Below are 13,715 nucleotides of genomic sequence, written 5' to 3'. Positions count from 1 at the left end.
AATGGTTGTTCTACTCAGTCATTCTTCACAGATGCAGCTGGAAAGAGGGCAATGAGCTCTCCTTGTCTGGTTCCGCTGAATCACAGCCCCAGCAATCACAGGAATTGTTCCTCAGTGACTCTCCAAAGGAGACAGGTCAGAAAAAAGAAGAGGCAGAGATCCCAGTTTGAGAAAGCAGCTTGCAGCTCTGTGAAAGGCCTTGCAAAAGTCTAGCCAACAGCAGTGAAACTCCACACTGACTTCAACAGAGGTTAAAAAGTGTTTCAATCCTAATCAAAGCACTTTTGGGTTTTCTATTAAAAACACCCCAAAACAGCTCTGAGTTATGCCCAATAAGTTTAATAATAGATGAAACCATAGCAAATGACAACTACAGAATACAAAGCAGACACAAAAAAATGATGGCATAAAAATGAGAAGGAGTAGTGTCTGTAATGAAAAATAAAGTGAAATACACTTAACAGGATATGGATTCATATATAACACACACGGTCACATACAACACCGCATTAGTAACAGCACACATGGATACTCATTACACTGGGGCTTTTCACAGTTCTCCACTTCATCCCAGATGACAAGTAAATGGATTTTTTTACTCTCTTACATAAATTCTCGTGCACACAACTTCATCAGCACCAAAGGTCTGGAAAAGAAATAGAAATCAATCAGAGGAGATAGAATCAGCAAACGCTTAACACAATTTTTAATGTTACTATTACTATAGTAGCTAGTCCTACAGCAGAAATGCAATTTCCTATGCCTTTTGACAGATGAGAGCAAAGAAAGGAGTCATTTTGGACGAGGAATGCACTGTAGGTGACCTTCTTTCCCAGGCACCATGAATTTTGTCAGAATGATAAATGACCCAGAAATTCCCTTTTTCTATAGTTCCATGGCATGCATTTATAAATAAACATGAGAAAAGAAAGACAATTTGGAATGTAGTGCTGTTATATTTAGACACATTTGCAACACTTTGAACTGGAAATGGTGGGGGTGGAATTCAGATCAGATGGCATGTTCAAAACGTCTTCTCTAGTATTTGCAGGTATAAATCAGAGTAGTTCAAATGAAGTCAGTGGAGCAATGTTGAAGAGTTGGTGAGTGTGTATGTATAATCTGTGAACATAACACTGCAAGATGTTGACACACCGTACTAGGATATTGAAACCTTCACTCCCAAGCTGTAATGTGGACAGTGTCAATCACAGCCTTCTTTCAGGATATGTTGACCTTAACCAGTGAATTAGTTAACTACAGAAAGAGTCTGAAATGAGGTCACATAATGGAAAAAATGTTGTGGAGATCAAATTCATTTCACGTGAGGAAAAAACTATGATATCTCGTAAATATTTGATCACTACACATCTGAGAGTCACTGACTTAATACAATGTCCCATTACCATCCCATTTCTCATGCCAGATTCAGTACCTTAGAATGCTTCGATTTTCCAGGTACCTAGAGTTGGTCTTATATCATGTTATACTGACTGAAATAAGGTTTCATACGTATCTGAAACCTGAGTTGTTTTTGGTGTTGGTTCATTTTTGTTTGCTTGCTTGCTTGCTTTCAAATCACCTTCTAGTCCTGCAAGTAAAAGGCAATTCAATGACACCAATATTGCAGTAGAGATTATCAGGGCCTTTAGGCATGACAGAGATTGTGGCAGCTGCCTGAGAAAGCTACCTAAACCCAAAGTGTTTGTATGTGATTTCAAGTCTGGCAGGCTAAAATTGAAGTAAACAATTAAACATAAAGGAAATAAGTGTGCAAGAATGAGGAAATACTGACTACATGCACAGTAGATGTCCAGCTACACTGACATGGACAGTTTCAAGCTCACTACTAACGAGCTGTGAGGTGGGGTGCTTGGCTCTAATAACTGCCAAGGTCTCACTGAAAATATAATTAAGACCTACCCTGGTGTGTTATGAAAATTCAGCTGGACTTTATTTGTTTTAACGCTTCCTACGCTTGCTTTGGCCAACACCACTTCGAAAGGATTTGGCTTTAAAACTGCCTCTGGCATGTATTTTGTTCACTTTACTGAAGAAAAAGGCCTGTTAAAATTTTGGATGGTAAGATTTTTAACTTAAACATGAAAATGTCTGAAAAGGATGCGGCTAGTTTCCTACTGCCCGCAGCACCAGCTGCAAACACCCCCACTATGGCTTCCTTCAGCATTTCCAAAATTATACACAAATGTGAAATTGCTTCAGCAGGAGCTCTGCCAGAGAAAGGAAGTCAGAATCAAGACCATGCAGGGCTTAAGGTTGTCTGTATAGACTAGAAGGTCACTGACAGTGATAGTCTTTCTGTGGTACATTCAGATTCTGCTAAGCACACTTAAGTTTTGGTCCCTGCTGCTCTTATTTCTATACTGAAGCACATAAAGAAATGGCTGTGATTGTTGTTGTTACGTACATGGTTTAAATGTGGACTTAGGTAAAAGGCGTTTCCCTACCTTACTGTAACTTACTAGTTGTGTTGATAAAACTCCACTACATGTTGCTAAACCAAGCAAAGAGGAACACGTTCAAACATGCTGCATTCCTCTTCTTGTGGTTAATCGCAGAAGCATCTACTGTACAGCTGGGCCCAAGCTCAGGGGAAGATCCAAATCAAAAGACTGTTACTCTTATATCCTTCACACTTAAATCCCTGTATTCAGGGGTAGGATGGAGCAGTTTAATATCTAAGGTTCTAATTCCAGACTGGCAAAAAGTGCTAGTACCTGTCAGAACAAGCAGACTTTAGGGGTTCCCATGACTCAGAGGAGTAGAACTTTTTAATAGAGAGAGAACAATCCTGGCTACTTGGCGGTGAAGTTGCAACTCAAAAGAATGCAACACTACCAAGCTGAATTCAAATCTAACAAGAAGATGCAGGATTTTCAAACACCACACTCCCACCAGCTTGCAAAGTACCCACTCATTTACAAATTGCTACAAGATCAGGCTTCTATCTAAATCTAAAATAGGGTTTTTAATGTGCAATGACTGCAAATTACAGAAGAGTTTTCTTCATTTAGCTTGACATAATCTGTGGCTAAAAGAGTCCAAATGCACAGAGCAAAGAAAGCCCTGCACAAGGGGATAATCCAATACACTGCTCTCTCTCAGTTCCCTCAAGATCTGATGACGACATCATTAGAGATAAAATGAGAATTATGGGGCAGTAGTATATAATTGTATGAGTAAATTGCTTTTTTAAGGCCTTTATAAACATTTGCTGAGAAGCCTTTGTGATAAGTGAAACAGTATAATCAGGAAAACTGTCACTGAAACAATCACTGGCTAAGATGAATTCTGTCGCCATATGCAAAAATCCTGTTATCTGCTCATGACCGAACAAGCTGCAGAGCCAACTCTCAAAAGGAAGACAGAAGACATCAGCAAATAAATGGAAAAGAGAAGATACCACTTAAATGAGTAGTATCTTTCCATCCTCAGAAAAGGCTTTGCACGGATCCACGTGCAGACTTCCATGTGTACACGTGCATACTATAAAGCAGAGACACTACTTTACACCCCCCCACACTGACTTCCATATGAGGTGGCCCTCCTTTTGTTAACTGATTGAATTTAAGATCACTTAAATACACTGATCTAATGGGTGGCATCCCTGCCCATGGCAGGGGGGTGGGAACTACACCATCTTTAAGGTCCCTTCCAATCCAAACCATTCTATGATTCTACGATCACTCTTCAAGAACTATAGAAAAGTTAAATGCTTAGGTAGTTTATCACTGTTCTGTACAAGGTTTAGGCACATCACAAATCTCAGCATTTAGCTGCAAAATATCTTTCCCAATCCTCATTGACTTTTCTCACCTGCTATGTTTAATTTTAGAAGCCAGCAATATCATTTAAAAAATGTTCACTCACTCATCTAAGTTTCACAGTTCACCAGTTTTAATCAACTATGTCATGATTTTTCTGGGAAGGGAAAGGAGGATATAAACCATGCCTGAACCCCCCCGCTCCCTTAATGTTCTGATCTTTGACCCTTGCTATAATTGATTCTGAGAACCCCTGTGTGATACATCAACTGTGCAAAATGTGGTCTAAGGCTGTTTTTAAAGCCCCTCTTCAGTAACCATCCACTTTAAAATATTTGTTTTATAGATTAAACTTCTACAGAGGCATGAGCAGCTATGAAAGCAGCAAGGCAGATAAATTCAGAATATATAGATGTTTCTCGTTTGAGTAGCAAACATTCGGAAGCAGTATCCTTTAACTTTGTAAGAGCAGACCTTTTGTTCTTCTGACTTACCCAAGTGATTGATAGCTCATTAATGTCCTTGACAAAAACACACAGCAAGAGCAAAAATGCTACAGACTATAAAAGCAAAGTTAAGGGATGAAAAAGCATGTTACAACAGCCTAAATACTAGGTCTTAATTTTAAGACAAGTAAATGAAAAACATACTTTTGTATTAGATTCCAATTTTGATTGCCCAAGCTCTAATCCAAGTGGCTTCTGAGTGGAGTTGTAAACAAGGATATGCTGACTCAAGAATACAGTCAAGACAAGCAGATGTGGACTTAGATGGGCATCTATCCTTTCCACCCTCCTTTGCTTACATATTCCATGTAATCTTTTTTATCTAGATTATTCAGTAGTTTTGAAAATCAGAAATGCTGAAATCTCAGCAAGTGCATCAGACAAGATTATAATTAACGGCACTGATTAAAGTAGTTGCAATGTTCTAGCACATTTGCATCACCTTTTTTATAAAGCAGATCTTGATCCTGAATCCCTCACTTAGCTGAAAGGTCTCTTTTCTAATGGGACTTCAGACATACATCTGCCATACTGTGAGCCAAATATTATTTATGCTACTAGAAAGAGGAATGTCACTCTCCATGCTGCAAGGAACTAAGAAGAACTAAAGGCAAACTTAACTAGCACCTGAAGGTAAAGAAAACCTTCGCTAACTAAATAGTTTGTTCCCAGCATCCGTGTACCAGAGGAACAGAGGTGTCATGAAAGACCATCATATTGCTCCAAGGGTGTATCTTTGAAGAACACAAGGGACTTCTTCTGCCAGGATGCAAAAAAGATAGATAATTATATAGTAATAAGGTTTCTATTTTAGCTCTGTGGTAGTCATGACAATTCAACGCTGATTTTTTTTTGTTAAATATGGATTAATAAATGCATTTTATTCAACATGCTGTGTTGGAAAGAAAAATATATCCTTCCACTAGGGAAATGTCATAATTTAATGGGCCCCCTAAGCAATGTGGCACATTAGATCAAAAATTATGTGGCAAACTTCCAAGGTTTATACAGCCACTATTAGCAGAGTAAAACTCATTCCTCACCCCCTGCCTGTTGCCCCAAGCCTATTTCCCATTAATGCCTCAGTCTAACACAGTTTAGATTCCTTCTTGCAACTTTTTGCACATGGTATATGAGTTTTATTGATTTCCTCTGCAAATGCATGTAATAGCTAGGAAGGAGACAGGACTTCTTGAAAGATTTATTTGGCTGGAGAAGCAGGAGCAGAGAGTGTGAGAAGTATCAGCCTTTCAGAGTTCCTGAACTGCTACATCACAGGCTCTGCTTCATAAATGACATTTTCCCAGCTGCAGTCATCTAGAAGTTCATAGGAATGTGGTTTCCTTCTGCTTATGTAGGGAGCTTTGCCAGAATAGAAATGTGGAAAGTTTACTAAAGTATCTCAGGAAAAGTGAAGGACCAGAAAGTATTTCTTAGGTAAGTAAGAAGATTTGAAAAGTGTGAAGATGGGAACCATTAAACGTTTGAACTGATATGGGCAGCAAAACTGCATGAGAGTGAATTTCAGGTCCTAAAGAACCCTCAACAAACTAGGATAATGGAAGGAGAAAAGGGGGGAAGACAAAGACGAGATCTCTTCTCAGCGTGATCTTAGTTTGGAAGAACTAAGACATAAATGAGGGGTTGCAGACTCAGACACAAGGCAGATTTCCAAGCAAGACATAAAATAATAAAACAAAAGTCCAAGCTGAACCTTTCTCCACTGGAGTGATGAAAAATCCAAACACAGCTGAGACGTAAGAGATCAAAAGGGATTCCCCAGTCTTCCCACTAAGAGCTCCTATTCCTACTTTGCTCCCTGTCATGGTCAAGGGATGCACCTCGGTCAAACCCTTTGGGTAGTTTAGCTTTTAAAGCCCAAAGAACAGACTGGAGGGAATATTCTGGGGTTCTACAATGAGAAGCTAGAGACAATAAATGTAGCATCCCTTACTCCTTCCTGTCTTCCACCAAAGAGAAGGTCTCCCAAAAGGATTAATTTTGTCCATCTTTAGTTCTCCAAATGGACTCTCACACTTACCACCATTACTCTCAGGAAAACCTCATTACTGAGCTCCAGGGTGACAGAAGATTTTGAACATGTTGACCCATGCATTTAAAAGATTTGGACATTCAATCTCATCAAATGTCTCATGAAGGGGCTTGAAAATTTGTCTTGAGGACCTAGCAATGCCCTAATATTTAATAAAATAAAATAGGCCATTATGCTTCAGAAAAGAAGAATGGAATCATAGAATCATATTAAATAGTGAAAAACTGGAGGAATGATCTCAATCACTTGGAAACATACACTATGTTTTCATAATGGCCACAGTAAAATCCTATTTAGCAACCAATGAACATGTTCCTAACTTGCAGAAAAGGGGAAGGGGATTGGTCCGGGGAATTAGAAACCAGGAAAATCACTTGGGATCATGATCAGATAAGCAAGAGTTTCCAGAAAAAAAAAAAAGATTAACAAAGTATTTGCATATAAATCAGAAGAATTTCAGCTAAGAGTGGGGAGATGAAGTCACTACTGCATCAGGTGCTACTGTGGTTGCTGGCAAAACAGCATGTGCAGTTCTACTTTTCACAGTTTAGAAAGTGAATTGATAAATCGGAGGGGCTTACAGAAGCACTGGAGGAATGATTCAAAGAAAGTTTGTTTTACATTGAAGGGATCAAGGTCTTCTAGTGATTTCGCCTAACAAAAATAAGGTTTTTCTATGAGGTGGCTTCATTGGTGATATTAAGAAAATTATTTGCAATAATGAACATTAGGAATATTATTTATCTTCTTATGAACACAATATGTAACAGCAGGAAGTTGAATCTAGACATTTACACAGATTAGAAGTAATGTGTATATTTTAGGGGCAAGGCAATTAACCAGTAAAACAACTTATCAGAAGTTACATTTGTATTCCTATAACTTGAAATATTTTAATAAGAAGGAGGTTTTTCTAATTTATATCCTAATTTGAAAAACAATTCATTCAGAAAAGCTCAACAGGCTCTATTATGCAAGAAAAAAGGCTGGAGGCTTTATAATCTTTGAATTGCTCTTGTTTCTTAACCAATGTCATTCCTCTTCGTCATTTGGGTAAGTTAATGTTGCTGATTGCATGAGGCAGTAGTATTATAACTGGCTTTCCTGCTTTGCTTGGGAACAGTTCACTTAGTTTAACAGCTACCTCACTAGTTTGTTGTTTAAGTAATAAACTACAAAAATGTATTGTCAGAAGGCTGGAAAAATTATAGCAGAGAATACATTTTGTTCATTCCACTACATATAAAGATGAAGCAGAGATCAAAGTACTTTGACTCCTAAACATTTTGGATAATATAAAGAATTTCAGTGGTTGAGTGGGAAAAAAAAAAAAGATCCAGAATTACAGTATTAATTCAAAGGAAACCAGTCTGATTTCATTAACAGCATACGCCTCCTCATAAGGGATGGGTGAACAGTTCCAAGATGTCTGGAATAATATTAACACCTTAAAAGCTTTTTATTTATACTTGGTTAGGTTTGGGTCTTGTTTTTGTTTTAGATGCAATCTTTAAAACAGAGCTCCAACTGCTTTAGAGAAACATTTGTGAGGTTGTTTGTTTTTTAAAGTGCAGGGGTTTAGTTAGTTGGATAGTTCGAAATAAAAACTCCCTGCTTTGATGTCTTACTTGTCACTCCAGCAACTTGTCTTCCATGTCCAAACTGATGAGGCACAGGAGTTCAACCTGCTGATTTACCCAGAATTAACTTGTAAGAACATATGCAATAAAATGATTCTGAACTCTAGCTGAACTGTGCTACTTGCAACCCAGAAAAACTGTTGTCTATATCCGGTTCTGGATACTGTTTCATTGAAGTCAATTGACAACTGAGGAAATATTCAGTAAAGAAAACTCAACTCTAACAGAAATAAGTGCAATATAAATAAAGAAACTGCATATGATTTATGGCACAATGGGCAGTTGCAGAGGTGCTGCTCAGAATGCTCAAAGTGCCACATGGAAAATTACACAGGAGTGGGGGGATGTTGGCTGACAGCAAACACGTAAATGGGTGGATTTCTGACAAGCTCATGAGGGCAACTCTGAACTGGATTCAGAGATGATCAAGGAACTGGGGAAGGTGGCAAAGAAAGGGAGTAACTGTGTGTTCTTCATAAACAAAATGAGATTAGAGCATACTAACAACATGCCACATTTCTCCTGTACACCATGTGACTGTGTTTAAGAAGCAACACATTAAACACATGCCTTCTGGAGAAGAAGGTTCTCCAGAAATGAGGTCAAATGCTTTGATCTCACTTTCACCAGAGAAAATCTGCAATAAATCAAGCAAATTCTTTGGCATTATTGTGGAGCAGAAGTGGCCCTCTTGTGATTATTTTACCAGTAAAAGTATGTTGAAAGCTATAACAATAAAATGCAAGTGAGAACCTGCATATATTTTCATTCATTCTTAAAAAAAAAATCAAAAAGAAAGGAAAGATTGATGTGTGAACTATACTACAGAGAATTTTGAAAATAGCAGTTTTCCAGACAGATTTGGGTAAGGAAAAATACTACATCATGCTACACAGCAATGAAAGCTGTTAATATGGTGCATGCATTGGGTGGGTTCAAGGTTCTTACCAAAATCAGCTCATCATTAGCTAATTCTCGAGTCCAGTATGTTTTAGGACCATCTCCCTCAATAAGAGTTTGTTTGCAATAGATCTTGTTTTCATTCTCCCAAGTGGCCAAACTCTGCGGGCAAGAAAACCATTAGGAATAACATTAATTATATTCTCTAGCAGCATGAGGCAGAGAGACAGCAATGAGCAGTAGTGAGAATAATTGCTGCAGTAAAGGAGCAACACATAGATAAAGGCAAAGGGAAAAAGGCATCAGTAGAAAGTGGTGAAATCAAAATTAAAGTGTAAGTGGGCTTCCTGGGAATAAGTATATATTAATAGCAAAGTAATTGTAGATGTGTCTTTTCAATGTAGATCACCATTTGTTTCTAAATTAAAAAGCCATTTTCATAAAATGCCTGATGTTGAAAAATATTTTAAAAATGTAATGTAGTGTTCACATTCCCAAACATCTTTGTACATGTTTGATGTGACATATTATTTATCACTACAGCGTCCCCTTAGTGTAAAAGCATCAAGAATCGTATGTATCATTTTATGGTCATAAATAATGCAGTATCTTCCTCTTATAACCTTTCATGCTATATGGCATTCTGCCAAGTTAACAGTATGTTAAGCACATATTGTGCTAACAAACCAGAATAAATCACAACTAAATTAAAGAAACTTTGTTAGGATTCTATTGTTTGCAATATTTCTTTTTTAAGGCTGTGGGTCTGGAGATTGAAATACCCTTGGGCATTTTTCAAAGCATCTGAATAATGACTATGAAACTACTGAAAAATAATTTAAGAAAACATAGGATTTTGTTTAGCTTTCACAAACAGGCAAGCCCTGATTTTCTGTTGCTTTTCATTCTAGCATCGAACTATTATTCTATGGTGCAATGGAACAGCTGTGCAGAAGGATGCCCTATAATGAATGTGCAAGTAATTGCTTTACAACTAGCACATGGGAGACATTCATTAGTCTGTGATTATATACAAATACTGTGTGCGCACATATGTATGCATAAATCCAAGTTAACACTTCCCAGACTTTGCAACGGGGAAATAAATAAATAAATAAAAACTCTGTCCTTTGATTTAGAATTAGCTGTTCACTTTATAAATATTATTTTCAAAACAGTACTTTTTTTAGGCCGACAAGCCGTCTCAAGCGGCAGTTATAGAAGCTATGCCTTTCAGTTCAACTGTGTAAGATTCTTCTTTGTCTGTCTGAACAATGGATCAAGTTAGTTGGCAGAACAAAACCCTCCACTCCATAAAGTGTATCACGATCTATCACCAGCCCACAATTTTGCCAGGTATTGAAAATTATATTCTGAAGTATTATTTTATTATCTGTCAGTTTCTGCACTGTGGCCACATCTTGATAATATATACACAACAGTACAACTCATTCCTGAGACTGGACTGTAAACAATTTCACAACACATGGAAAAAATTTACTACTTCAGAAAACACATTTCTTTCAGATTTTTCCAACTTTCAAAGCTTACAGCCGTAATTATTGTTTTTCCATCTGCAGCAATAAATCCCTCTGTAGAAAGCGGGTCACATTTATTGTGTGTGCATTATGCACTAAGACACTAGAATACTACTTTTGCTGAACAAAATAAACTACCAAAGCCAGCAACATTTCCTGAACAAACTGTTAAATATACGATAACATCCTAGAGATGAAGTGGATGTTCTAGATCTTCACCATCTCCCAAGATCTGTCTCCCTTTTTCGTAAGTTTAAATTCATAGCAATTGCACTGAAGATAGCAAGTTTATGCTGAATTTTTAATTGTTCAAATGGTCTCAGAAGCTGGCCCAAGAATCAACAGAGATTATAGCTTGGCAAGAAGATTACTTCAACATCACAAGATATTTTAAAACCCATACTCTTTATCTGGGACTACATTCTGGTACTCTTTACAAATTCTTCTCTCTCAGGCAATCTTATAAATGTCAGTGAGAGTAAAGCAATTTGGCAAAGGATTACAAACGCATGTCTTTGTTAACTTTTTTCCAAGACAGACATGATTAGAGCCCAGTTCTCCAGTACCCCCGGTCCCATGTATCTACACCAGCAAGAAGCCGGTGTTAGATGCTGCTGACTGACAGCACCACTATTATATCCCCTCCACAGCCACAGAAGTGGTTACAAAGGGCAGAGGAGCAGGGGCTCACACACTCAGAATCAAACCCAAAACACTCCAGTGAACGCCCTCTGATGCACTTCTGCACGAGGAGATGGTGTAATTATGGCTGGTATAACTCTGGCTGAAAGTCTGTCTTACACTGTTAAAGATTTATCTGATCAGCAAACTGAAGACATGCACTCGAAAGGGAATGAGAGATGATTCCAGCCCAAAACTACCAATAGTCTGTGGTCCTGCTTGTGAAGATGTCCGATTGATTTTAGGACAAAAGTTATGTCAGGCTTGTGCACTAAATCCTGACTCTTGAGGTCTCTCTCACTCCACCGTTCCCTGTGTTCTCACCAGGGAGGGAGATCGGGGTGATCCTTCACTGCAGCTGAGGTGTCCAAGGGAGAGGGAGGCAAAGAGAACTGTACAAAACCCTGCCAGCCAAGGAACTGGCATGGTGATCCTTGAGCTGTGCCTTCAGGACCTGCAATGCTCTGTTGCCTTCAGATTTCAGTTTTACCCTGTCCTGCATGAGGGAGAATGTTGGAAGAGGGAAGAAGAGTGCTGCGACCACCACGAACCCCCCCAGAGTGTTTTCTAGTATGAAGCGGGTGGAAGGCAGCGATGGCACTGTTTGGAGATGCTGGCACCAGGTGTGTTTGTCCTATCTAAGAAGAGATTGGTAATGCAGCTGGATGGACACAGCATCCCTCATGGCTAGGGCAGCAACTGTGTGTCTGTAAGCGTGCACACATCCACCCCACGTGCACACACACACGCGCTCTCCTCCTACCCTGCACTTTCGGCCATCCACCGTCTCCTCCTCGAAGCTCTCTCCGATTTTGAAGTTGATCTCAGTGGTGCGGACAGTGGTGGAAGTTTTAATGTAGAACTGGTCCCCGTCCTGGCGGATCTCCACGTGAGGTTTGGAAGCGGCAGCCACCGCCACCTTCCTGAGCATGGCATTGACACCTGGGCGGAGAGGAGATGAAGCAGAGCCTGAAGCCGCCGGCTCGCCCAGCACCGGGCACCGGAGCGCGGCTGCCCCTTGCACCCCTCCCCCGGGGACGCGGCCCCACCCCATCCCCCGGCTCACCCAGCGCCTTGAGGAGCTCGTCGAAATTCTCGCTGCTCCTCATCTTCCAAGTGCCGGCGAAGTTGGGCATGGCTGGGCGGGCGCTGAGGACGGCGGCGGGGACGCGGCGCTGCTGCTCGGGCTGCGGCTCGGGCACGTTGTGAGCGGGGCGGGCCGCGGCGGCGGCAGCACAACGGGGCACACCCCCCCGGCCCCCGGCCCGGCCCCCGGCAGGGGCAGCCCCCCCGGCCCGGCCCAGCCCCGCAGCCCCCAGCCAGCGCCACCCCCTGCCATGCCCGGGGGCTCCCCGGGAAGGGGGGGTAAGATCGTCCCGCGGCTGGGGGGGCTGGAAGGGGGCAGCTGGGGTGGGGCTGCCCGGCTGGAAGGCACCCCCCGGCTCGTTACCGAGGCGCCCGGGGAAGCCCCCCGAGGTGTTCCCCGCTTGCTGCCATCACCAGCGGTGTGCTACAGGGGGGAGCGCCCCGCTGCGCCTCGCCCGGTTGTCACCGCCACCTCCAGTGTCTGGCTTCGAGTATCCCGGTGTCAGGTCCGGGGTGCTGGGCTGAAGCTGCAGCTGATTTACCCTCACGGTTAATCGAAGGGGAGCGGGATTTGGCGGTTAAGGCAGACGGAGTTTTTCTGCTGCTGTTGTGCATAAGGAAATACTCCAGACGCTCAGAGGTCTGTGATTTCCCACTCAGACCAGAGCCAGATGTATTGTAAATATAGGAAAAGCTCTGCTGAGCCAGCTTCAAGGTACATTCACAACCATCCTTCACTTGTTAGCCTTGCTCTGTAAAATGGACAAGTTGGTTGCTTGAGGTACGTTTAAAATGTGTTCACTCCTGGAAAATGTACAGATCTAGGAGTTACTTCAGCCATAGGTTAGGCAGCATTCTCCTCTTCCTCTATTTGTCACCCCAGGAAGAGTTTTACTCAAGTAAAGAAGAGCCGGGAGGCAGAACCATAGGGCAGAACAAAACATTTCTCCGTTGACAGTCCCTCTTTTTCTACCGATTCTTTTCTCCTGTCTTTTTAGCATACCCTGGAGACCTGGCACGGTTCTTTATCTGAAATATTCTGATGGAAAATGTGTTTTCTTTTGTTGTTTGTTTGTTTTTTTTTTTTTTTCCAAGAAACAAAAATTTCAGTGGGGAGTATCTGTTTTCAGTAACATGTTTTCTCTAGGGAAAAAAAAAAATTGCAAAATTGCAAAGCATTTTTCAGCTTTTAGCAAATGACAAGAGAATGAATCCCCATCTGAAATACTTTAAGGTTCCCAGTCACCTCATTTAAAAAAAAAATGGCAAAAAGCACAAATAAAGTGCAAAACCCACCACCACCAAACCAAACACCTGGGGAAGAAAACACAAAACAGACACACAGATCACACACAGATCACAACCCTCTTGCAGGTAGGCTCGAATCTAATGAACAAAAAGCCACAGGCCCAGGGAGCCTGTACCAAGTCTGTGTTTTGCCGTGACGCAGAGAAGAACCCTGCTCAGTCCCTCTGTTTCAGCTTCCCAGCTGCACCGCCGGATTCACACTGCCACGGGCCAGGCTT

At 41.0% G+C, this 13,715-nt stretch overlaps 1 protein-coding gene across 1 annotated transcript; it reads right to left on the bottom strand.

Moving 5' to 3' along the window:
• Window positions 1-319: 319 nt before the first annotated feature.
• CRABP1 (cellular retinoic acid binding protein 1) lies at window positions 320-12,327 on the bottom strand. The gene is made up of 4 exons (XM_080551337.1): window positions 12,170-12,327; window positions 11,867-12,045; window positions 8,933-9,046; window positions 320-646 (listed from the first exon to the last, which is right to left on the bottom strand). The coding sequence occupies exons 1-4, from the start codon at window positions 12,237-12,239 to the stop codon at window positions 596-598; spliced, it is 414 nt and encodes a 137-aa protein (XP_080407463.1). The 5' UTR covers window positions 12,240-12,327; the 3' UTR covers window positions 320-595.
• Window positions 12,328-13,715: the final 1,388 nt, after the last annotated feature.

Source organism: Anser brachyrhynchus (genome assembly GCF_964034855.1).
Source record: "Anser brachyrhynchus genome assembly, chromosome: 11".
Taxonomy (NCBI): Eukaryota; Metazoa; Chordata; class Aves; order Anseriformes; family Anatidae; genus Anser; species Anser brachyrhynchus.
This window is presented reverse-complemented; position numbering and strand designations above follow the sequence as displayed.